The sequence below is a fragment of the Gopherus evgoodei genome, chromosome 7 (genome assembly GCF_007399415.2).
Source record: "Gopherus evgoodei ecotype Sinaloan lineage chromosome 7, rGopEvg1_v1.p, whole genome shotgun sequence".
NCBI lineage: Eukaryota > Metazoa > Chordata > Testudines > Testudinidae > Gopherus > Gopherus evgoodei.
The window spans coordinates 97455517-97481855 of NC_044328.1; the positions used below are offsets into that span (position 1 = coordinate 97455517).

Below are 26339 nucleotides of genomic sequence, written 5' to 3' on the forward strand. Positions count from 1 at the left end.
AGGCCATGCATGCCAGCCCGACTGCCTGGAGCTCCTTGATGTTTATATACAGGGAAAGGTCCTGCGCAGACCACAGACCTTGGGTCTGAACATTCCCCAAATGGTCCCCCACCCAGATCCGACATGTCAGACACTAGCTCCACCGATGGGGGCCTGCCACTGAATGGGACCCCGCCACTGAATGGGACCCCGTGGAGCATGTTACCCAGGGAGGACCACCACTGTAGGGAGGTGAGCCCCAGTTTGGGCACAGTTCTCCTGTCTCTGGACTGGGAGAATACCGAGGCCAACCGGAGCTGGAGGGGCCTCATCCTGAGTCTGGTGTGGCGAACCACATGTGTGCATGCTGACATGTGACCCAGGAGCTGGAGGCATGCTCTGGCTGTGGTCATGCCGTCACAGGGAACCTTGTGACCATGTTGATGAGCCCTTTTAGGGTCTCAAATCTGTCTGGAGGCCCTGGTCGATGTCACATCCAGGACTGCTCCAATATATTCTATGTGCTGCATTGGGACTAATGTGGACTTGGTGTCATTTACCAACAAGCCCAGAGCGGTGCATGTGGACAGGAGGAGTGCCATGTGATCCCGCATCCGCGACCTGCCCTTGACCAGCCAGTCATCAAGATAGGGGAAGATCTGAACCCCACAACGTCTAAGGTAGGCCACCACCACAGACATGCATTTCGTGAACACCCTGTGAACAGTGGACAGGCCAAACAGGACCATAAATTGGTAGTATTTCTGCCCAACCATGAAACAGAGGAAACACCTGTGCCTCTTGAATATATGAATGTGGAAGTACGCATCCTGCAGATCGAGGGTGGCGTACCAGTCCCTGGGATCCAGGGAGCGGATGATGGAGGCCAGAGAGACCATGCGAAACTTGAGCTTTACCATGTACTGGTTCAGGCCTCGCAGGTCAAGGATTGGTCTGAGCCCCCCTTTGGCCTTTAGAATAAGGAAATAGCAGGAGTAGTACCCCTTGTGTTTGAACTCCACTGGCACCATTTCCACCACTCCTAACCCTAGGAGCCGCTCCACCTCCTGCTTGAGCAGGGCCTTGTGACGGGTCCCCCAGGAGGGATGGGGGTGGTTGGGTGGGGTAGAGGTAAATTGGAGGGTGTAGCCCTGGGAGACAGTGTTGAGGACCCATCGGTCCGAGGTCAGCCACAACCACTCTAGGAGAACACCACACAACCGGTTGGAGAAGGGAAGCTTTACTGTGGGTGGATCCCTGGTATGAACTGATAAATCGCCCCTGCGTGTCCCATCAAAACTGACATTTTTCTGCCTGTTTGCCCTTGAAAGGCCCAGGCTCAGGACTGCCTCTGTGGATGTTTCTTATAGTCCCAAGACTTTTTATAAGGGGGCTCATACTTAGAGTGGGTGGTCTGGGTGGGATCCAGCTGAGGCTTCAATTTGGTCTAGCCGGAGCTGGGACATAGAGGCCAAGTGTCTTAAGCGTTGTGCAGGAATCTTTCAGGCCGTGCAATTTCATGTCCGTCTGTTCGCAAATGGGGCCTTGCTGTTGAATGAAAGTTCCTGCAAGGAGTTCTGTGCCTCGCTGGACAGCCCAGACAGTAGGAGCCACGACACCCTCCTCATGGACACCGCGGAGGCCATAGACCTTGCTGCCGTATCCGTGGCATCCGATGCTGCCTGCAGGGTCGCCCTGGTAGCTGCTGTACCCTCCTCCACCAGAGCTTCGAACTCCTTCCTGTCACGCCCCAGGAGGGAGTCCTCAGATTTGGGCAGAGAGCCCCACAAATTGAACTCATACCACCGTAGGAAGGCTTGATGGTTTGCCACTCTTAACTGGAAACTCGAGGACGAATAAACCTTTCTCCTGAATAAGTCCAGCCTCCTTGAGTCTTTATTTTTCGGAGTAGGGCCTGGTGGGCCCTGCCTCTCCCTGTGGTTGACCGACTCAGGAGCAGGCTGGGTGTACAGGTATTCATGCCCCTTAGTAGGCACAAAGTACTTCCATTCCGCCCTCTTAGAGATGGGGGGCAAGGAAGCTGGGGTTTGCCACAAGGTGTTTGAAATTTTCACCACTCCTTCATGGAGTGGGAGAGCCACCCTGCCCGGCACCGAGGTGGATAGGACGTTGAAGAGGGAGTTCGAGGGTTCCTCCACCTCCTCGGCTTGAAAGTTGAGGCTCAATGCCACCCTTTTCAATAGTTCCTGGCAGGCCATAGAGTCCTCCTGTGGAACAGATGGAGCAGGGGCCATAATCACCTCATTGGGGAGGATGAGGGTGGGGGTGCAGTACTCTGCGTACCCACCTGTGCTGGAGTCCCACCACTTGGTCACCCTCCGGGCATGGAACCAGAGATGAACGCCCACCGACTCCTTCCTGGGAGGCTGAGATAGGGAGGCTGACGGTCTCTCCAAGGCTCTGGCCACGGAGTGAGCCACCACCAGAGGTTGCGTTGGGGGCCACAGGGCCCTTTGGTACCACGTTGCCAACCAAGGAGCCTGGTGCCACTGGACCTGTTGTGGCACCGGCAGAGCAGGCTATTCAGCCTGAGGGGATATGGGAGTCCCCCAAACACTATAGGCAACTCAGATGTCCATCACTGTTGGGGAAAAAACTTGTAGCAGGTCTGTCAGGGCTTAAACCTTGGGGTCTTAGGCATAGCAAATTGTGCTCCAGCACAAACAAAGGTTCCAGAAGACAGAGGCAGAAAACCCCCTCCACAAAAAATAAATAAATAAATAAAAGTAAATAACTATGAAACAAAAATAAAGGAAGAAAAGTGGGAAACCAACAGCAAAGACTGTCTTGAGCTGCCAGCAGTTGAGGAGGACCTGAGCCCAGCACCCAGCATGAGGTGTTCTGCACAGGGGCAGGCCTGTGAGCACTACTTTGCAGTCTTCAATCAAGAGCACACAGGCACAAACATCCTATGGTGGAGCTCCCACGGGACATACTCAAAGAAGAACTCAGGAGTCCTGCACCACCGTCATGTCCCTTGACCACAGAGCCATCTGCCCTCCCTCCTTCTAATACAAGACTGTCAGCTCTTTGAGGCAAGGGACAAACTGTTCCATTTTTGTACAGTGCCTAGCACAGAGGTGTCCTTGTGCATATCGGGGCTCCTAGGCCTTACTGACATCCAACAATAAAGAACAAGAACCCCATTGAATGGATGGTCTTTATTTGGTGTTGTCTGAAGGCGGAGCACAGCTGTTCTCATACCCTCGGCTAAGGGCATCTCCATATCAGGATGTCCATTCAGAAAGGTTGGAAATCTCTTGCAGCCACAAGTGGTCACCCTGTGGGATAAATACAAACAGGCGTTGGTCTGTGACTAGACAGGAGCAGAGAAGCCTCCCCACTGGTGAGGGAGGTTACAGCAGCACCTGGAGCTCATGTCCTCCAATGCCAGGTACTGCTCACACATCCAGGCCAAACTCTTCCAAAGCAGAGTGACCTCAGGTGCCTCATATTTTGAGCATCCAACTAGAGATGCTGTAAGGACCCTGATTTCCAGACAGTGCTTGGCCATCACCCTCAAATTCAGGCCCCTTATGTTGGGCTACCAAGAGCCTGGCACCACAAATGACTGGTGCCTTTTTCAAACAGCAAATGGAAGTCTCCCCACCCCAAAGAATTTCCAGTCTTTCCCTTAGGCTAAACAGGGCCCCATTGGTCAAGATATGAAATGTATGTGATTCCCACAGATCTCAGTGGGCTCTTGGAATCCTGGCTCCCCCCTCCCCATTAGACCTCACTCCCCTCTCAGAGCTGGGACTAGAACCCAGGAGTCCTGATTCCCAGTCCCTGCACCTGTGCTCTAACCCACTAGGCCCTCCTCCACTCCCTTCTTTGAGCTCCACACTCCCAGCCCACCTTGCTCTCCTCTGAAAACCAAACCCAGACTTTTGCATAATCTAGAAGGATTTTTTAAAAGAAATCCCCATAGCCATGTTGACGTATCACTCCTGATTGATAATCCTTATCCCTTCTATCTAAGCCTCTCAAAATGCTTTCCACGCATTCTTACCTGTAGCCACAGCTCCCTCTGGTAGCTGGGTTAGTGTTATCCCCATTTTGCAGACAGGGAAAGTGAGGTAGAGAGGGAAGACACATTAGAACTCAGCACCAATTGATTTTGAAGCCCACGCTCCTTCCTCCAGGCCACACCACCCCTCAGTGCTGGAGAACATGGCCTTGTGAGTGCCATCCAGTTTGACCCTTCCCTTTTACTCAAACCAAGTTTGATTTCTGGAGAGCTTCTTCCCTGACCAACCTGCCACAGATTCTCGCTGCTGCTGGCTCTGTCCTCTGATACAGCTGTAAAGCCCTCCTCTCTTTCACCTAGGAACATGCTGGCATCTGCTCCTTCCTTGGGACTCCACAGGCAAAAACTCAGTTGGCTGCCAAAGTCTGTCATGAGATCGTCTGTCCTCTCCTGCAAGCCACTCAGTGGCTCTTGCTCCAGAGCCCCACCTGCATTGTTCTCCATGGTTGCTGTCTTCCTCCTCTTAGTTTCACTCATTTCTCCCCACAAGTCAGCTCTGTCCTCCAGAGAGGCTGTAAACATAAAATGAACATGATGCTCTCGCGATAACTGTTTTATACTGTTCTATCGCTGGGAAATGCTGCAGAGCTAGTTACCCTGTGTCTGATACCGTTCTGTAGGCAAATGGGACCTCTTTGCCAGGCTCGTCAAAGGCCACATGTAATCCTAGGGGGGCTCGTGAATCTGGTAGACACAGACTGAGCAGAGCCAGCAGCTGTAAGGCTGAATAAATTCACACGAGGAATAAGGGGAAAATGTTTAGCCAGGAGGGAGATTCCCTATTGGGGCAGCTCCCCTTGGTTGGGATTCTCCATCCCTTAGCAGCTTTAAATCCAGCCAGATGTCTCCCTGAATGGTATGTTCTAGCTCCACCACTAGATCGATGCTGAATGCAGGAATCACTGGGTGAGGTTCTCTGGCCTGTTTGATGCAGGAGGTCATGCGCAATTATCAGAATGGTCTCTGGCCATGAAATCTATGGACAAATGGTAGGCAAAATCCACTGTGAGCATGTGTAAATGCAGACAAGAGCAGGCCATTCAATCAACTCCAGTGCTGTGGTAAGGGAAATGGAAACTGCACAGGAAAATTATCTCAGAGCCATCATGGGGCTGCTCAGTGGGGAAGGGAGGGCGAGGGGGTTAGAGAAAGGAATAAGATATTAAGGGATGTTAAGGGTAGAGACAGCCCAGCCCAGGGAACAGGGCACAGGACTCTTGGGCTCTGTTCCCAGCTTTGCCACTGGCCTGCGGCATGGCCTTGGGCAAGTCTCTTCCCCCCTCGGTACCTCTGTTTCCTCTCTCACCTTATGTCTATTCTGATTGTCTCTCGCTGTTGGGCTCCTCAGTACTCAGTCTGATGTGAGTCTGATCTCAGTCAGGGAGGGTCTGTGCAGAGCCTGGCACAATAGGGGCCTGTACTAGGGTGGTCCCCTGCTCCTGCCCTTCTGGGCTTAAAACAGCCCAGGAGGAGGACTGTAGCTGGGACAAGAAGCCTGGGCTGATTGGGAGAAAGCAGGCCCAGCTGTGGCCAGGTCCCAATCAGGCCCAGCTGGCCCCTGTAAGAGGCAATGAACCTTGTAGAGGGAGAAGGGCTTGGCTGCAGGGAGCTCCTGCCTAGAAAGCCCCAGGCTGTGGCCTAACCTAAAGGTCCAGAGGTACTAGGAGTTGCAGGGGGCAACCCAGGGGTAGGCAAAGGCAGCAGGTCCAAACCCCTTTGCCTATGATGAGTGGCTGATACTGCAGTCTGCCCCAGTAAACGGGGGACAGATGGAGACTGGGCAGTAGCCAATTCTGAGGCAAAGTGCGGATAGTGAATTGGGGGTTCCTCAGGGAGGGAAGACCCAGTTAAAAGAGGCACCGGGGTCCTGGGAGGGACACGGGGGCCAGTAGCTATAAGGTGGATTACTGGCCTGCAGAGGGTGCTCCAGGCTGGATTGAGCTAATTCCCTGGAAGACACCAGCAGGAGGCGCTGTGGGGGTGAGTCTGCTCATCTACAGGACCCTAACTCAGTCATGCAAAGAATAACAGGCAATATGATTGTGGTTGTTCTATGAACTGCTGGCCTGTTTATCTACTTTTCTAGTACAAAGGTGGCTGGATCCAAGCCCCAGTGTGGTTACCGGAAAGAGCATTTGTGGGGCGTCTGGGTAGCTCTGTGTGTGTTCAGAGGCAATGTGTGTCCTCTGCACATTGTCTTACCCGGCTCTGAATTCACAGAATTGATGCTGTCAGATGCCTCTTCCTGTGCTAGCTTCTGGCCAGCTGTTGGTAAGTCACACGCAGTGAGCCAAGCTGGGTTGGCATCTTCAGGTACCTGCTGTTGAAAGTTACCCTCATTAAGTCTGATGAGCAGGGGACAGTTCTGCCAACCTGGCTACACTGGAGAACTGGGTAGGGGAGGCTGAACTGATGCAAAAGCAGTCATGCAGAACTGACTGCACTGCTCCCCACAGACAAGCACGGTGCTCTCGGCAGCATGCCTGGCAGTACAAGTGCATTTTGGGTAGCTATCCCACAGAGTGGTTGCAGACATGTATTCTGCTCAGGTCAGTGTGTGCCCAGTGCACCAAAGCCAGAGAACTTTACCTAACAGTACACATGGGGCAGCACTTGCACCACCTGACCCCTTAGCCTCTCCCCTGCAGGGCCAGCTTTAGGCCTATTCCACCAATTCCCCAGAATCAGGCCCCACGCCTAAGAGGGCCAGCACCCACAGTGAGAATCCTTTCCCTGGCTAGAGGTGCCTTTTTAATTTTTACTCACCCGGTGGCGCTCCGGGTCTTCGGCGGCACTTTGGCGGCGGGTCCTTCAGTGCCACCGAAGACCTGGAGTGAGTGAAGGACCCACCGCCAAAGACTCGGAACACCGCCCGGTGAGTACAAGCTCCACATTTTTTGTTTGTTTTGTTTTTTTAAGTCATCCCTGCCAGGGCCCTGTCGAAACTGTTCAAACTGGGCCCCGCACTTCCTAAAGCCGACCCTGCTCCCCTGGATATTTAAGGGCTTCACTACATCCTTCCCTAGTTCCTTCTCATCTCCCATGGCTTGAGTCAGAGTGCTCAGACTCTTTTCCCCTCAGGTTTTATTCCACAGCGCTGTGATTTTTCTGTATATAGTTGTGGCTAGCTTAGCAGTACCCTTAAGTTTAGTTTATTATTTAATAGTTAGATAAGATTTTGCACGCTCTTTCCAGGTTTCAGGGGCCAGAGAGGAGGTTCCCCTTTGGAACTGGAGAAAGGGATTCTACTCATAGTACTTCCTGCTCTCCATGTCCAAGGGAGGAGGGTGAGATCTATACTCAGCCTGCGTCTCAACAAGTACATCAATTACATGAGATTCCACATTGTCACGCTAACTACTATTCTCCCCATTTTGAATCACGACTGGCTTGTTGCCATCAATCTTCAGGATGCTTACTTCCATGTAGTGATTTTCTCAAGCCACAGTAGTTTCTGAGATTTGTAATGACAGATCAGCGTTATCAGTACACCATGCTTCTCTTTGGCTTGTCCTTAGCTCCCTGGGTATTTACCAAACACCTGTCTACAGTAACAGCATATCTCAGAAGAGACAAATGAGAGAGTTACTCACATTGTGTAGTAATTGAGGTTTTTCGAGATGAGTATTTCTGTGGGTGCTTCACTTCAGGTGTCGGTGCATCCTGGTGCTGTTTGATGGGAGATTTTCAGTAGCAATGCCTGGTCAGGATGTGCATGCGCAGCAGCTGTCTCGCAGTGCTATTAGCACTTCATCTAGCATGTGCACGGCCTGACCCCTTCAGTTCCTTTTCTACCACGGAGTCTTTAATGCAAACTCCGAAGTAGAGGGGAGGAAGGTGGATAGTGGGAAACCCACAGGGGGACACATCTCCAAGAACCTCAGTTAGTGCACGAGGTGAGTAACCCTCTCTTCTTCTTTGTGTGCTGTCCCTGTGGATGCTGCACTTCAGGTGACTGTAAAGCAGTGCCCTACTGTGGATTAATGGGCTGTGGAGTTGAATGCCTAGTTGACGCTAGCACTGTTCAGCCTAGTATTGTATCTGAGCCCTGAACTTTGCATTATTGCGTAGAGATTAATGAATGTGTGTTCGAATGCACCGCTCAACATATCTCTGTGAGTGGCACATTATTCAAAAAGTCTGAGGCCGATATTGATCTCGTCAAATGGACTCTGATCCCCTTTGGGGGTTCCCTTTTTTGTTGTTGATAGCATAGGTGGCTACAACTGGAGATCCATTTTGAAAGTCTTTGTTTTGATATTGCAGATCCCTTTGATCGTTCAGTTGTGGAGATGAACAGTCTCTGTGATTTTTTGAATAGTTTCATTCTATCTAGGTAAAATGCAAATGCACGTCTAATATCTAGAGAGTGTAGGATTGTCTCTTCTGTAGTCCCATGCGGGTTAGGGTAAAAGGTAGGTAAGTGAACTGGTTGGTTGAGATGAAAGGATGATGATACCTTGGGGACAAATTTTAGGTGTGGTCTTAGTGTCACTTTGTCTTTGAAGAATATGGTAGATGGAACATGGGCCATGAGAGATGCTATTTCACTTGCTCTTTGCACAGAAGTAATCGTTACCAGGAATGCTACCTTCATTGAGGGGTGTAATAAAGAATAAGTCGTGAGTGGTTCGAATGGTGCTTTGGTAAGGCTTCTAAGGACCAGGTTTAGATCCCATGCTGGTGCGGGGTTGAGTATTTCTGGGTTATACCTGTGAGGAAATGCTCTGTGATCGGGTGTGTGAATATTGAGACACCATTGATCTTATGATGGAAAGCAATTACAGGTCTATCGCATCTTCTGCGCATTTAACATGCGCAAATTCAGCTTTACAGGGTCAGCAAAAACAAAACAAAAAACAAAAAAAAAAGAGAAAAATAACAATTTAAACACTGTTCCTGTAGTGCAGGCGATTCCGCCCGCCATTACACTCAATGTAATTTTGACTATACGCGGTTTTCGCTTTATGTGCTGACCGCAGACCGTAACCCCAGCGTAAGACGGGACAGACCTGTATGGCTGCTAGGTGTACTTTAACCATACAATCAGGTAATCCTGATTGTTTCAGTTCTAAGAGTACTCCAAGATCAAATGAAGTGGTGCTGTAAGTGCAGTAATGTGTTTCTGCACCACATGAACAACCTCTTCCATTTCTGTAGGTATGTTGCACAAGTGGATGTCTTTCTGCTGTTTAACACCTGTTTAACCTGTTCCAAGCAGGTTAATTCTTTGTGTTGGAGCCATGCCTTCAGGTGAAGTTTCTCCAGGTCTGGATGGAGGACTCGACCTTCATCTTGTTTGAGAAGATCCCATTGCAGCGGGAGAGGATATGGTGCGCAGATCACCATGCATCTCAGGGATGGGAACCATGTCTGTCTGGGCCATGTCGGGGCTATAAGTATGACCTTGGCTTCGTTGTTTCATATCTTATGTATTACCCTGGAGATTAACTGAGTCAGTGGGAATGCTAAAGGAGAAGTGTGTTTCATCTGATGAGGAAGACATCCCTTAGGAATTGTGTTCCCAGTCCTGCTAGTGACCAAAACCTTGGGCATTTGTTGTTTCATGCTGTTGCGAATAGGTCGATGTGTGGGAACCCCTACATGTGGAATATGTGTTGTTATGTTGTTGTTCAGTTCCCATTCATGTTCTTGGGGGAAACTGTCTGCTTAATGTGTCTGCTGTCATGTTCTGCTGACCCAGGAGGTATGATGCTGTAATGGTGATCCATAGTTTTATGGCCTCTGTGCATAGGGAGAGAGAGCGTGCTCCACTCTGTCGGTTTATGTAGAACATACATGCAGTGTTGTCCATCATGACTCTTATTGTTTTGTTCCGTATTATTGGGAGGAAATGGTTGCATGTATTGCGAACCATGCATAATTCAAGCAGGTGGATGTGTAAATGTGTCGCTGAGGGAGACCACTTCTCTTGGACTGTATGTTGGTTTAAGTGGGTGCTCCAGCCAATCGGTGAGGCATCTGTTGTGATCGCTATGGATGGTGGATCCTGCTGGAATACGGTACCTGAGCATACGTTTCCTGGATTTGTCCACCATTGTAAGAAGTGCTGGACTTTTGGTATTAGTGTTAGGTTTTTGTTCAGGCTGCAAAAGGAAGAGCAGAGACTCCCAAAACTGGTGGTTAACACTGAAGTTAAACTCCCCAACGAGTCACAAACTGTGCTTCTGATCCCCCACACTGGTTATCAAGAAGCTGAAAAAATAAATCTCACAGCCCCCTTTACTGCATTCCAGTTCTCTAGCTCCCAATCAGCACATAGGTCCAGTACAGTGAGAAGTTATTTAAAAACTCTACTCACTATGCAAAATGTTCTTCTAACCCCAAAGGGTCAGCCACGTTACTAGGTCAATATTAGTTTGGATCTTACCCAATATACCACGCTGCCAGCCAATCCTTTAGTGTCTAAAACTGAAGGTTTATTATAAAGAAAAAAGAGAGAACAAGAAGAGAGATTTTAAATGGTAACGCAATCAGATACATACAGAGACTTCAGGTTCTTAGCAGAATTGGTGAATTTGCTGGCTTGAAAGTCCCTCTGGAACACATCCACAGCTTGGATGGGTCATTCAGAGCAGCTTAAGTTTGTAGAGAAATTACTCCAGAGGTGGGAAGCAGGACTGAAGACAAGATGGAGATGATGTAGCTGTCTTTTATATCCTTTGCCATGTATTTAGTATTTCCTTTGTCCCAAACACAAACTCATAGCACAGAGCATGGAAAAAATCTTGGAGTCTCCTGTCCATAGGCATGTCCTACAAGTCCTGCTGACTCATAAGGTGTAGCCCCTGGCTTCTTTCAATGGGTTGTTTCTACAGCTGGTGACCCTTGATGGGCCATCGAACAGGCTAGGCACTGTTGATGCCAATCTGTCTGGGGGTGTGACCCAGAAACACAGCACAAGTTTTGAAAGACAGACATACCATTGTGACATTCTATACCTTGGGTGAGCATACTGTAACCCCCATATTCCTCATTTTCATATAATCATGATCTTACATATAAAGCATGCCTTGTAAGGTATCAGGGGAAAGGTTATGATCTGCTGAAAGTCATTTCTCTATCCATATATGTGTATCATTTAATGCATATGAAGTCATGAGAATTGTGTTGTATGATGGTCACTAAAACATGCTGTAAGTTGAGGACTCAACCAGATATTAGCTCCCCAGAGGCAATTCTCCTGTGCTGCAAGCAACCAAGACACTGAGAAGAAAAGACAAGACTCCAGCACAGGAGATATGCCCAGGTCTAAGGAACAAACCTGTATATTAAGGACTGCAATATCCAGTGGGGTGAGTAAAAAATGCTTAATCTAGTTGCTGCCCAGACTAGTAGGGTTGAGAGTTTAGACTGTGTGCTTATCTTTTATTTTCTTCTGGTAACTAACTCTGACTTGTTATGCTTTGACTTTTAATCATTTAAAATCTATCTTTATAGTTAATAAATTTGTCTGTTTGCTCTACCTGAAGCAGTGCATTTGATTGGAAGTGTGTCAGAGGCTCCCCTTGGGACAACAAGCCTGGTACATATCAATTTCTTTGTTAAACTGATGAACTCAAATAAGCTTGCGGCGTTCAGCAGGCATAACTGGACACTGCAAGATGGAGGTTCCTAGGGTTGTGTCTGGGACCAGAGATATTGGCTAGTGTCATTCACTTGCAAATAGCTGGGAGCAGCTTACATGCCAGAGGCTGAGTGTGAACAACCCAGGAGTGGGGGTTCTCACAGCAGAGCAGGGTAAGGCTGGCTCCCAGAGTCAATGATTGGAGAGACCTAGCAAATCACCAGTCTAAATAACACCAGAGGGGAATGTCACAACCATACACGTCTATAACTCACAATACAAAGTGATACAAACATATAAACAAGATGATCATACTTGGCAAATCATAAATTTTCACAGATACCTTACATGGCATCTCTGGTCAGATTTCTTGCAATTTTATAATATTGGTATCAATATCATAAAGTGTGTCCCGTATTCCATACAGTGTCACAGATGCATTGATGGAACCAGCAGAAACAGTGTGGCAAACACCCTCCACCATCCCTCCAACTTGCAAACCATGCAGACAGAAAGTATTATGTAACAAATAAAGGCATGGACTTCCTCTTCTCGCACCCCCAGCCCAGCCCACCCTTAGTGGTGGATGGAGCCAACCAATGGGGAGAACAACTGCAATCCTGATCCATCCCCAAGACAAGGATTGGAAGAAATTAAATCTATCTGGGTGGAAAGTCTACTCTTTGGCAAGTCCGCAATTCCACACGGCCAACTACACAGTGTTTCTAGCAACATACGACCATGATAATTACGCTAAACTGAACAATTTCCTCGATGAAATCTCAGAGGATAAGAAGTAATAATTCCAAGCCACCATTAACAAGGGACAGCTTTTAGCCAGAACAGCACCCAAAGCATTCCTCAATGTTGTAGACACAGCCGCATGCACAACAGCAACAGCAATAGTAATGTGCAGAACTTCATGACTATATTCTTTGGGCATCCTGAGGGAACTTCAAACTAAGGTAGAAGACCTTCCCTTTGATAGGGATAAATTGTTCTCCGCCAAGACAGATGAGGTCCTACGTTCCATGAAGGACTCACGAGCTACTCTAAGAACACTTGGCATTTACACAACCCCAAAGAGAAGGAGGAGATACCAGCCATACTCCCGCAACAGAGACAATACTTTGCAACAACAACAGAGATAATTCGACAACCAGAGACAAAGACACCGACTACAGAGACGTCATCTTTCCCAGTCTCAGTCTGTGGTGTCCCAAGCACCATCAGCCAAGATGCAATTTTGAAACATTGGTCAAGGGTCTGACTGACCTCCCCCAACAGTCAGCGCCAATATTAAGAACAACCCAGACCTTTGGTCATTGGCTATGACCATTTTATCATATGTGGGTCTCCATCACCACAGACCACTGGGTATTAGAGATCATCCACACAGGTTATACCATCCCTTTTATCTCCATTCCACCTACTCATCCCCCTTCCCTGTCCCTCTTCAGGGACCTTTCCCCTGAGCACCTTCTAGGACAATAAGTTAATAATCGTCTACAACTAGGTGCTGTGGAACAAGTTCCAACACAAGGGGAAGGGAATTTATTTCCACTGTTTCCTGACTCAAAACAAAAACTGTGGATTGAGACTCGTATTAGATTTTAGAAAACTCAACAAGTTTGTCCATACCCACAGATGGTCACACTAAACTCAATTATCCCAGCGCTGGAAAAGGAGGACTGGTTCTCACCACTTGACCTACAAGAGGCATTCTTTCATATTACCATCCATCCTGCATGCAGATGGTTCCTACAATTCACAATAAGGAAAGACTATTTCCAATACAGAATGCTACCTTTCGGACTTTTGACAGCCCTGGGAGTTTTTACCAAAACCCTAGCAGTAGTAGTGGTGCATTTGTGCAGACAGGGAATATTGATCTTCCAATACCTAGACAACTGCCTACTGAAAGGACCTACTCAAACAGAAACAATAAATATTACCCAGCGGACTGTCACCCTCTTTCACACCCTAAGGTTATAAATTAAGAAACTGAATCTACTCTAAAACCAGTACAACAATTGGACTTCATCGGAGCACACCTAGACTCCGTAGAGGCCAAAGCATCATTACCAATTACCAGATTTGTGCACTGACCACTCTCATAGCAGTGATCACAAAACAGCCCACGGGTATCTGTATACACTTGCCTTCAACTACTGGGACGTATGGCGGCCACCACCTTTGTAGTAAAACACGCTCACTTACATATGTGCTGCCTACAGAGAGGGCTGAGCTTGGTATACATACCACAAAAGAACAGCCTGAACAAAAGGGCCCAAGCAATATGAATCAGACTTCTCAATTATGTTCCGATACTGGACATTTACAGGGCAGCTCCTTGATCTGCCATACATACTTTTACCAAGCATTATGCTATTAGGGCTGCATCTAGATCAGATGCAAATTTTGGGAAGGCAAGTGCTGCAGTCATTCTTTAAGTAGGCTCTGAGCCCTGCCTCCTAACTTGGCTTGTGAGTCCCCTGAGTGAAATACACATCTGCACCCGCTCAAAGAAGAGTGATTGCCTACCTGGACTGTAACTCTTGTTCTTCGAGATGTGGGTGAAAGGGTGTCTTCCATGATCCACCCTCTGTCTCCTCTGCACTGCAGTGTTACCATTTAATGTTTGGTGCGAAGGAACTGAGGGGGGTTGGAGCCCTAAAACATCTTGGGGAAGGACTAAGGGGACGTAGGGCATAAGCACCACCCTTGTGATTATTGCTAGGGAAAGTTCTCTGGCTTCTGAGTGCTGGGTGCACATGCACCCGAGTGGAGTAGAGGTCTACACCTATATCTTGCAGAACAACAGTTACAATAAAAGAGAGTAACGTTTTTTTTCCCAGAAGCAGGTGATAGCAGGATGAAGATATTTTTCTAATATAAGACTGAAGGGCATTGAAAACCAGGCTGGACAAGGCCCTGGGAGATAATTTACAGGGGGGTAATCCTACCCTGAATCCCAGAGAGGGATGGGGTAGATGGGATCTGATGTGGAATGTCTCCATTTCTGATGGAACAATCCACAGGGAATAGTCTGTAGGGACTCTGGCCACATGGGATTCAGTAGCTTTCCATCTCTGCTATCTCTGATGACTAAGAGGTGCTCACATATCATGGTCATGAGCATGGAGTTGGTGGGTGGGTGGATATGTATGGTGACAGATAGACACACATCAGCATACAAGGCCTCAAAGAGGGAGCCACAGGGTGAAACTGACTTACTTTTGTGATGCTGCATGTGCCATTGGGCATCAGTCGCTTCCGAGTGACATTTTCAAACGCTGTTTGAATGGCTGCCATTAGCTCTGGGGTATCTGAAACCTGCACACATTAATAGAATCCAGTCACCTGGGGAAAGGTGCATTGGATTCTTGAGACATCTTCTTTGAAAAGTTCTCATGCCTCCATGGATTGCAAGAGGCCTTAAGCTACACTTACCCTTACAAGCACTACAACAGCACTTCATCTAATGATGAGGTTTTCATTTCTGTACTGAGGGGGAGCAGAATTCGGGGGGGGAGCAATGGAGCCCCAAGAGTTGCCTCCAAATCCAGAGAACAGAGCACACAGCAAACTCTCTGCCACCTGCCATGACATCTCTCCAAGAACTGTGGCATCACAACACTAGTATCACAACATTTCTTCAAATACTAAAAACTTGCTCACAGCCGACAAAAACAACTTGGAAGACTGTGTGACAGTGCCATCTGGTGATTCATCTCATGACATTATTAATATTATAGTAGCCCTGGAAGACTACAACTTTCATCAGCATCTAATTCTGTTGGGAGTTGCACAGACTCCAACTGAGATCAGGGTATCGTTATGCCAGATGCTGCACAGGCCCTGACCAAGACTGGGGGCCCTGTCTTGCCAGGAGCTGCCCTGACCCCAAGTGAGACTGGGGCCCCATTGTGTCAGGCCCTGCACAGACGCATAGTGAGATAGAGTGCCTCCCCTGAAGAGCTCACAATCTAAATAGACAAAAGGTGGGAGGGGCAACTGAGGTCCCAAGAGGGGAAGGGACTTGCCCAAGATCACCCAGCAGGTCAGTGGCTGAGCCATAAATAGATCCCAGTAGCCCTGGGTTCCAGTTGAATCAGCACGGCTAGTCATTGGACCATGCTGCCTCTCATGGAGAATTATAACAGTATCCTAACAAATCCACCACATATACAATAGTTACCTGCAAACTCTGCAGACATTCCCGTCTGAACTGGCTGTTAGTGCTGCTGGACACCACGCTGGAAATGGCACCTAGGATGATGGGCAGGGACAGCTTCAACCTCCGCTGGTTCTGGGAAGGACAAACTACATTTTACTGTACATTTCCATTTCCGTCGACACCCCTCCACCTGGCCACCCAGGGATGGATCAGAAAACCAAGGCAAATCCTGTGGTGGGGAAACTTAGGAGGGCGGAATGGGATGTGGTCCTACTGGAATTGGCTCAGCACCTAGGGGGATCAGCCTGACACCTAGGAAAAACACCCTGCCATCTAGCAGGTTTATGTATCTTTCAGATAGTGTTACCCACAGCAGTACAGCATCGCCTAGCACAGCACTAGAGGACTGGGGTTGCGACTAATTCCAAGAGGACAGCCCGCCCCCCCCACTGAGAGCCTGGCACCGTTCCATGGAGCATAGCATGCCCTAATGCCACACTGGGCTCAGTACTGACTCCAAAGGAGGGCTCCCTCATCCTTCTCTCTGAAGCACAGTGCTGGCAGCAGCTCACTGACTCAGAAGAGGGAGCAGCTCCTGCTGAGTCACCCACACCACTTCTTGTGGAACTTGAAGTTTTGCACAAACATTTCCAATCCAAGTCCTTACCAAATCCTATGCTGCTGAGCTGGCAACATCACCTGAGACCACAGTTCAGAGGAGTCTGGCTGCAGGATACGTGGTGAAGCCAACTAGACCCAGTAATAAAACAATGAGAACAGAAAGAGCAGGCAAGAGCCAAACTCACCCCGATACAACAGCAGGCTCAGAGAGGATGGAGAGAGGAGCCCGGATAGAAGAGTTGACCCTGTGATCTCAGATCCATGGGGTCTGTGCTGCCTAATACACATACCAATGCAAGCTCCTACCTTCCCTCTCTTGCAGTGCTCCTGTAGCATTGCGTCAATGACAGCCTGGACTCCATGCTTCACTGTCTCCTGGCTGCACAGGAGAATCTGGTCCATATGGGATGCAATCATGTGCCGGGTCCCTGAGTCACAACAGTTCGGGGTTCGTTTACATTGGGTTTGGTTTGCTTAGGGAAGAGTCATTTTTAGGCGATGATGATCCAAGGAGTCAAAAAACAGGTCAAATCCCAAAGGCAAATCAGTTATTATTTATGTTGCAGAGTTGCCCCAAGGATCCAACCAAGACCAGGTCCCCAGTGTGCCAGGTGCTGCACAGATCCTGAGTGAGAGCAGGGCCCTGTCCTTCCAAGTGCTCCACAAACCCTGCAACAGCAACAGGGCAGGGCTGCCCAGAGCGGGGGGAAAGCGGGGCAATTTGCCCCAGGCCCTGGGCCCTGCACGGGTCCCCACAAGAATATAGTATTCTATAGTATTGCAACTTTTTTTTATGGAAAGGGCCCCCAAAATTGTTTTGCCCAAGGCCCCCTGAATCCTCTGGGCAGCCCTGCAACAGGGCTCTCTCATGTTCCCAGTAGCATAGTGCCCCGTAGCACTGCACTGGGTTCTGTACAGCATCCAGCACACCGGGGACCCCCACCTCCTTTGGAGCTGGTGCAGTGTCTGACATGCCAGGAATCCCCATCTCATCTGCAGCCGCTGCAGTGCCTGCCACGCCAGGAACCCCCATCTTGGTGGGGTCTGTGCAGCACCTGGCACACTGGGACACTGATCTCAGTCGGGGTCTGTGCAGCTGTCATAAACAGATAGTTAAGGGTTAATAGAACAGAAGTACTTCATGTCTCTTTTGACTGTAAAGGGTTAACAAGTTCAGTGAGCCAGGCTGTCACCTGACTAGAGGACCAATCAGGAGACAGGATACTTTCAAATCTTGAGGGAGGGAAGTTTTTGTGTATGCTGTTAGTGTTTGGTGGTTGTTCACTCTGGGGGCTCAGAGGGACCAGACGTGCAGCCAGGTTTCTCTCCAATCTCTTTTATACAGTCTCTTATATGTCCAGAATAGTGAGTACTAGGTAGATAAGGCAAGTTAGACTTATGTTTGTTTTCTTTATTTGCAAATGTGTATTTGGCTGGAAGGAGTTCAAATTTGTATTTTGCTGAAAGGATTTTACTTTGTACTTGTATACTTAGGCTGGAAGGGTATTCCCAGTGTCTATAGATGAAAGACCCTGTAACATATTCCATCTTAAATTTACAAAGATAATTTGTACTGTTTTTTCTTTCTTTAATTAAAAGCTTTTCTTGTTTAACAACCTGATTGTTTTTTTCATTCTGGTGTGAGATCCCAGGGGACGGGGTCTGGATTCACCAGGGAATTGGTGGGGAGAAAGGAGGGAAGGGGTGGAGAGAGGTTAATATCTCTCTGTGTTAGGATTACTTTCTCTCTCAGGGAGAGTCTGGGAGGGGGAGAGAGAAGGAGGGGGAAAGGTGAATTTTCCTCCCTGTTGTAAGATTCAAGGAGTTTGAATCAAGAGTGATCTTCCAGGGTAATCCAGGGAGGGGAAGCCTGGGAGAGGCAACAGTGAGGGAAAGGGTTTACTTTCCTTGTGTTAAGATCCAGAGGAACTGGGTCTTGGGGGTCCCCGGGCAAGGTTTTGGGGGGGACCAGAGTGTACCAGGCACTGGAATTCCTGGTTGGTGGCAGTGCTACAAGTACTAAGCTGGTAATTGAGCTTAGAGGAATTCATGCTGGTACCCCATCTTTTGGACGTTAAGGTTCAGAGTGGGGAATTATACCATGACAGCAGCTTTTGGCACAATAGGGGCCCGGATCTTGGTTGGAGGCTCTAGGAACTAATCATATACAACACTGCAGTTTTTGTTTCCAGCCTCTAGGGGAAGACAAGCCCAAGATTTGGGCTGGGATGTTGCCCTAGAAAAGAAGTCAAGTAATTTTATACATACAGAAATCGTAAAGTGGCTTATCTTGAAACTGATCTGAGTAGTGGAGAAAGAGGAAGAGCAACAGCGTCTGCTCCCAAGTGTCTGGATCATCTTCTTGGCTTCCGCCGTCCCAGTGAAGTTTATATCTGACATCTGGGTTCACTTGATCTGCGGGGGCAATGGAACATCAAGTAGTGCTTTTATACAGAGACACAGCCAGTGCTGCCATCTTTGATCAGGCAAATGGCTTCAGGATGTGAGTGCAGTGCTGCCAGGACGGCACTCAGCACCCACGACTTCTCACAGCTCAGATCCCACTTAGGCTGCACTGTGGTAGTGCCAATGAGCCATCACCCCATTCTGCTGGGTACTGTCCAAATGGAACAAAGAGACTGTTCCCTGACTCAAAGACCTTGCAGTCAACAGCCAGGTCTACACCCAGCCTTTGTCCTGCTATAAGCAATGCAGGGGGTGATATTTTTAACTGATCTAGTTATACTGGCACAGCTCCTAGTGTGGATGCAGTTATACCAAGATAAAGGTGCCTTATCCTGGTACAGTTTAGGGAATAGCTATACAGTCCGAAAGCACATCAATCCCAGTATAATTGTGTCTACACTAGGGAGCTGCACCACTTTAACTAGCCAGGCACGGCACAACTTGGGTGAGCAGATAAAGCCTTGATGTTAGATCATAACCACCGGCAGAATTAAACCAAGAGACAGGAAGAGCAAAGGGAACCAATGAAATGGTTGTAATCTGCACACTCAGCAGCACTCGCAGCTCAACAGCTGCACAGCCCGTGGGGAACATTTTGCAGTACACAGCAAATGGGGGCTAACAAGGGTGGAAGGACAGCAAGGTGGCTTTGAGGATGTTCACAGGCAGCTCCTGCTATGCATGAAGGTGCAGTGTGGGGGAAAGCGCCACAGTGCCTGCTGAGAAATGTTTCAAATGGGAGACGGAGAATGGCATGGTTTGCTCAGTATTTTAGGGAGGGGCATTCAGGAAAATCTCACCCTCATTCAGGTACCTCAAAGAATTTTGTGATCCTGCTGCCACAGGGTGCTTCTCAGTGCCACAAAATGGCATGATGGAGAAAGAAGGGACTCTAATAATGGCCACTGGTTATTACTGCTATTTAATAGCATGATAGTGCTACCTAGAGGCACCATTCAAGATCCAGACCCAATCGTGCCGCTGTTTCAGAGACCTCAACTCAGATTGCAGTCCCTGCCATGCCAGGCCAGGCCCTGCACAGACACACAAGAGAGAGTCCATGCCCCAAAAAGGGGGAGGGGAAACAAAGCCACCAGGAGGAAAGGGACTTGCCCAAGGTCAGTAGCAGGAGACAGACTAGAAGCCTGTGCCTGCCTGTCTAGGCCCCCCACTTCACTCCTCAGCCCTGCCCCGAGGGTACGTCTGCCACAAAAAAACCCAGTCTCGGAGCCCAGGTCAACTGACTCGAGCTTGAGGCAAGGGGCCAAAACTAGTGTAAACGAGGGGTTCTCAAACTTCATTGCACCGTGACCCTCTTCTGATAACAAAGTTACTAAATGACCCCAGGTGGGGGTGGAGCCCAGGCCCCGCTGCCCCAGGTGCGGGAAGAGGAGGCCAGAGCCCGAGCCTCGGTGCCCAGGGCAGGGGTGGAGCTCAGGCTTCAGCTTCTGCCAGAGGTTCCAGCAAGTTTAATGCTGGCCCTAGTGACCCCATTAAAATGGAGTCATGACCCACTTTGGGGTCCTGACCCACAGTTTGAGAACCGCTAGTGTAGACAATTGGGCTTGGGTTGGGGCCCAGGCTCTGAGACCCACCCCCATTGCCAGGTTTCACAGCCTGATCGCTAGCCCAAGCCTGAACACCTGCACTGCTATATTTAGCCCCATAGTGCAAGCCCTGCAAGCTCCAGTCAGTTGACCCAGGCTCTGAGACTTGGTGCCGCAAGGTTTTATTGCGGTGTACACATACCTTCCCTCTCTTCTCTTTCTTTGGCAACAGACAAATTCTGATTTGTCTTGAGATCTGAGTCAATCAATATGGGAAGCTCTAACTACACATCTGTGCAGCACCCAGCACAATGGAGGCTCAATCTCAGTTGGGATCTGTGCAGCACCCAGGACAAAAGATCTTGGCTGGGGACTGTCGAACACTCAGCATGGTGGGGCCCCGATCTTGGTTAGGGATCTGTGAGCTCTACACAATTGCCTTTGAGAATGACAGCACCTTCTTCCTGCCCTGGATCTGAGTCCAGTGTTGCACTATAGCTGTACTTCTCCCATTCTGCTAAGTTTGATGGGTCATTGAAGAACAATGATGATTTCCCCTTTGCATTGAATGATATGGGCAGACCCGCAGGGTCATAGAAAAATATGTATTGCTGGCTAAGGAAGAAACCACTGTGAGACTTAAAGGCAAAGAAATCTGAGTGCAACACACACCTTTCCCTCTCCTGCAGTTATGCCGGAGGCTCCCCCTTGTAAACACATGATCTTTCAGTCCTAGTGTTCTTATGTGCAACAAGGTACAGCAATTTCCAGGAGCAGTGTGATTTTGGAGACCCAGTGGCGGCTCCAGGCACCAGCACAGCGTGTGCCTGGGGCAGCAAGCTGCGGGGGGCAGCCTGCCAGTCGCCCTGAGGGTGGGGCATGCCTGCAGGAGGTCCGCCGGTCCTGCGGCTTCAGCAGCAATTTGGCGGCGGAAGGCGCGGGACTGGCGGACCTCCCGCAGGCATGCCGCTGAATCCACGTTACTAGCAGACCTCCCACAGGCATGCCGCCGAATCCAGGTTACTGGTGGACCGCCTGCAGGCATGCCACCGAAAGCCGCCTGACTGCCGTGCTTGGGGTGGCAAAATACATAGAGCCACCCCTGTGGAGACCTGCTGGCTCTTTACATTATAGTGTATTTTAAGGCCCAAAGGACCATTCTTACATCCCTATCTGGCCTGCTCCACAGCACATGAGTTTCACCCAGCACATTTTCTCTGTGGCAGCTTTCTCGGGGTGGCCTAACCCTGAAGGGTGCTAGATCCACACCTCAGTGCCTCTCAAGATCAATGAGAGCTCCACAAGAGCTAAAACTGACTCCTCTGTTCATTGTGACCAGTGAAAATTGCAATAGGATGAGCTGGCTTGGGAGCCTATCTGAGAGGAAGAACATTGCAGTGGAGAGGGTGCTAAAATGAGACTTGGGAAACCCAGGTTCAAGTCCTTGCTCTGCCACAGTTGCATTGGGTGACCTTGGCAAGTCACTTAGCCTCTGTGTGCCTTAGTGTTCCAGCTATACCTGGGGAATAATAGCACTGCCCTGCCTCCTGGGGGATTGGGAGGATAAGTACAGTAAAGAGTACCAGGTACTCAGACACCACAATGGTGGGGGCCAAATAAGCATTTTGACAAATACGAAGGCCCGATGCTCAGCATACAGCTGTGGGCTAAACTGCTCTCTGCTATCATGGCTCCTGATGAAGCGACTCCTGTGTTTCGAGCATCTATCTCAGGTGTAATTCACCTCTGTGCAGCAGGCCCATGGCCCCCTGAAGCCCTGGTCAGCCCCATATGGAAATATTTCTTCCAGTAAAGGATATGGAGACAGCAGCAATCTTAGCAGGCTGATTGGGATACAGCTTCAGGCAGGGGCACAGCGCGGCAGCTGGGGTGACTTCCAGCTCCCCCGTGAAGCCAGTTTCAGCCACTTCATGAGGAATCAGGAGGCTGACAGCCTTGCCCAGCACAGGGTGAATTTTGTCACAGAGGAAGTTTGCACCATAGGACACCAAGCTGTCCGCAACCCTATGTGGGACAGAAATAAACAAAAGGAAATAAGAACAGAGGCACTGCTGCAACAGATCAGACCGATGACCCATCTACTCTGGCATCTGGTCTCCAGCCCTCACCAGACCAGGAGCAATGATCCAGCTGTTGCTACTTATTTTACATTAGCACCTGTAGTGCCAAGTGTTGTGCAGGTTCCTATAAGAAGACATCTCATCACATTGGGTGCTGCACGATCCTGACCGAGATCGGCAGGTTCTGTATAGTACCTGGCATAACAGGGCCCATATATCAGGTGGGATCTGTGCACTGCCCAGTAGAACTGGCTCCCAATCTAAGTTGGGGTGTGTACAGCACCTGGCACAAGGGGAGGCCCCAATCTCAGGCAGGGTCTGTGTAGCACCTGGCACAAGTAGGGGGCGGGGGGGGCAATCTCATTTGGGCCTCTGGAGTGATACTGTAACACAAATAACTGCCATCTGACCTACATCCTCTCTCAGGAAGATGGATTGCGACAGCAAGACTCCTTCTGTCCCAGCACGCAGAACAGTGCACTCTCCTTAAAAAGGCACTTGCCCTATAATGTGACTCCAACCTGGCTGCTTTCACAGGATGCAGTGCTCCACTATAGTCCCTGCAGGCATGGAGGAAACTGCTTCCCATACCCACACAGTTTGTGCAGAGCTCTGGATTGGGCACAGACAGGTCTGGGACTCTGAGTATAAAAACACTTACACCCATGAGCCCTTAAATGTCAGTGGGCCTCACATGGGTAAAGTTAAACATTTGCAGGAAGAGCTGCCCACAGGAAGCCATTCACAATCATAACAACAACTTTACTGAACCCCAAGCCAATGAACAATGCAACAGATCCTATTATTCATACAGCCCACTAGGTGGCAAACTTTATGTACAGTATGTACCAACTAGACATTAGCACTTGATTGAAAATTTTTTGATGGAATCGTTTTCTGTCAAAACATGCAGTTTAGCTGAAATCAAAACGTTTTGTGGCAAATTTTCAATGAATTTTTTATGGGATTCTCGTTTTGTTCCAACAACAAAATATTTCATTTTTTAATACAGTAAAAATGTGTAATTTTGACTTTGTCATTTGGATTAATTTTGTTCCACTATTATATTGAAATATTAAATATATTAAATTAAAATTTTAAAATAATAAAAAAGTCTAAATGAAATGAATCAAAATGATAAAGTCAAAATGACATACCTTATCAGAATGAAACATTCTGACATAATAAAATGAAGCAATTTGACATGATCCAAACAGAACTTGCTGATGGTCCTGAATCAGAAGTTTTCTTTCATGGGGAGTTATAACATTTCGGCTTCTTATTTGGATTTGGAACGAGTTTCCCCCCAGAAATGTCAGCATTTCCCATGGAACATAAATTCTGGCTTCTGACCAGGTCTCTTCCTGTGCGTACACACATATACATATTTATTTTTATAGACAACTCCTGTAACATACGGTAAGTGTTTATAGGATGGGGCCCCAGCGTTCAGCAAAGCACTTAAGCTAATACTTAACTGTAAATCTGTGCCTAAATCCCATAGACCGGAATAGGATTTAAACACATATTTAGTAAGTACTTCGCTGAATTGGGGCCTCCCAAGGGAGTGCATTACCTTAGAAGCTGGCTAGATGGCGCTATATCATAGAGGGTGTAGAATAAACAACGGTTACTAACCTTCTGTAACTGTCCATCTTAGGGCTTGTCTACATCAGAAAGTTGCAGCGCTGGTGAGGGAGTTACAGCGCTGCAACTTTGAAGGTGTACACATCTGCAGGGCACCACCAGCGCTGCAACTCCCTGTTTGCAGCGCTGGCCGTACTCCCGTTTTGTCTCGGGTGTAGAGGATCCAGCGCTGGTGATCCAGCGCTGGTAATCCAATGTAGACACTTACCAGCGCTTTTCTTGACCTCCGTGGAAGGAGGAAGCCTCTGGTAATCAAGCTGGTCTCCTTTCCCGGTTTGCTCTCTCGTTCCCGGAACCCCGAGCAAGCAGGTCTCCTTCCCTGCGGTTTGCTGGGTGGCTCCGGGAACGCGAGAGCAAACCGCGGCGAAGGTGGTCTCCTTTCCCGGTTTGCTCTCTCGTTCCCGGAACCCCGAGCAAGCAGGTCTCCTTCCCTGCGGTTTGCAGGGTGGTTCGGGGAACACGAGAGCAAACCGCGGCGAAGCTGGTCTCCTTTCCCGGTTTGCTCTCTCGTTCCCGGAACCCCGAGCAAGCAGGTCTCCTTCCCTGCGGTTTGCTGGGTGGCTCCGGGAACGCGAGAGCAAACCGCGGCGAAGCTGGTCTCCTTTCCCGGTTTGCTCTCTAGTTCCCGGAACCCCGAGCAAGCAGGTCTCCTTCCCTGCGGTTTGCTGGGTGGCTCCGGGAACGCGAGAGCAAACCGCGGCGAAGCTGGTCTCCTTTCCCGGTTTGCTCTCTCGTTCCCGGAACCCCGAGCAAGCAGGTCTCCTTCCCTGCGGTTTGCTGGGTGGCTCCGGGAACGCGAGAGCAAACCGCGGCGAAGCTGGTCTCCTTTCCCGGTTTGCTCTCGCGTTCCCGGAACCCCCCTTGAAGCCGCCCAACAGCGCTGCAGTGTGGCCACATCTAACACCACTTGCAGCGCTGGTTGCTGTAAGTGTGGCCACTCTGCAGCGCTGGCCCTATACAGCTGTACTAATACAGCTGTAACAACCAGCGCTGCAAAATTTTAGATGTAGACATGGCCTTAGAGAGGTATTGCACATGTCCATTCCACTGTAGATGTTCATGTGTCCAAAGCACTGGCGCCAGAAATTTTTTCCCACAGTGGGACCCATTGGGACAGCTCAAGCACCCTCTATAGCGCCAGTATTAAGCACCCAGATGACCCTGCTCCCCTTCAGTTACTACTTTCCAGAAAACTCTGATGCAGAGTGGTAGGAGGGCAGGTCATAGAATGGACATGTGCAACACATCTCAAAGAACAACAGTTACGGAAGGTAAGTAACCATTTTTCCTTCTTCTAGTGAGTTCATATATGTATTCCACTCTAGGTGACCTTGTCATGGTATAACCCCACTCTGAACCTTAGCGTCCAAAAGATGGGGTACCAGCATGAATCCCCCTAAGCTTAATTACCAGCTTAGATCTTGTAGTGCTGCCACCAACCAGGACTTGCAGTGCCTGGTACACTCTGGTCCTCCCAAACCCTTCTCAGAGGACCCCAAGACCCAGACCCCCTGGATCTTACACAAGGAAAGTAAACCCTTTCCCCCACCATTGCCTCTCCCAAGCTTTCCCTCCCTGGGTTACCCTGGAAGATCACTGTGATTCAAACTCCTTGAATCTAAAAACAGAGAGGAGTGCACCTTGCCCCCTCCTTTTTCCCCCTCCCCAAGAGGTAATACAGATTCAAGCTCCATGAATCTAAAACAAAGGGATTCCACCTTCCCCCCTCCCTTCTCTCTCCCTGTCTCCCACCAATTCCCTGGTGAGTACAGACTCAATTCCCTTGAGCCTCAACAAGGGGAAAAATCAATCAGGTCTTAAAAAGAAAAACTTTTAATAAAAGAAAGAAAAAAAGTAAAAGTTGTCACTGTAATTTAGATGGTAAATGTTACAGGGTCTTTCAGCTTATAGACACTAGAGAGGAGCCTTCCCCCCAGCACAAATACACATTAAAATCATTCCAGCAAAATACACATTTGCAAATAAAGAAAACAATCAAAAAGACTAAAGCGCCTTTGTACTTATACTCACTATTTGAACAGAAAATTAGAGCGCCTGTAGGTACGTCTAGTTACTCTCAGAACCCAGAGAGAACAACAGACAAACAAACAACACAAAACAAAGACTTCCCTCCACCAAGATTTGAAAGTATCTTGTCTTCTGATTGGTCCTCTGGTCA

The 26339-nt window shown here is 48.9% G+C and overlaps 1 protein-coding gene across 8 annotated transcripts in view; it reads right to left on the reverse strand.

Annotated features, from left to right (window-relative positions):
• Positions 1-2844: 2844 nt before the first annotated feature.
• C7H11orf80 (chromosome 7 C11orf80 homolog) overlaps positions 2845-26339 on the reverse strand; it is a 57520-nt gene continuing 34025 nt past the window's right edge. For 4 of the 8 annotated variants that reach the window (XM_030568752.1, XM_030568757.1, XM_030568758.1 and 1 more), the window contains 8 exons: positions 22253-22457; positions 20890-21037; positions 18688-18834; positions 16726-16847; positions 15820-15930; positions 14856-14954; positions 6233-6350; positions 4044-4542 (listed from right to left, as the gene is read on the reverse strand). In XM_030568752.1, the coding sequence (XP_030424612.1) occupies positions 4049-4542; positions 6233-6350; positions 14856-14954; positions 15820-15930; positions 16726-16847; positions 18688-18834; positions 20890-21037; positions 22253-22457 (1444 nt within the window). In that variant the 3' untranslated portion in view covers positions 4044-4048. The other 4 variants (XM_030568754.1, XM_030568756.1, XM_030568755.1 and 1 more) reach the window with 4 other exon arrangements.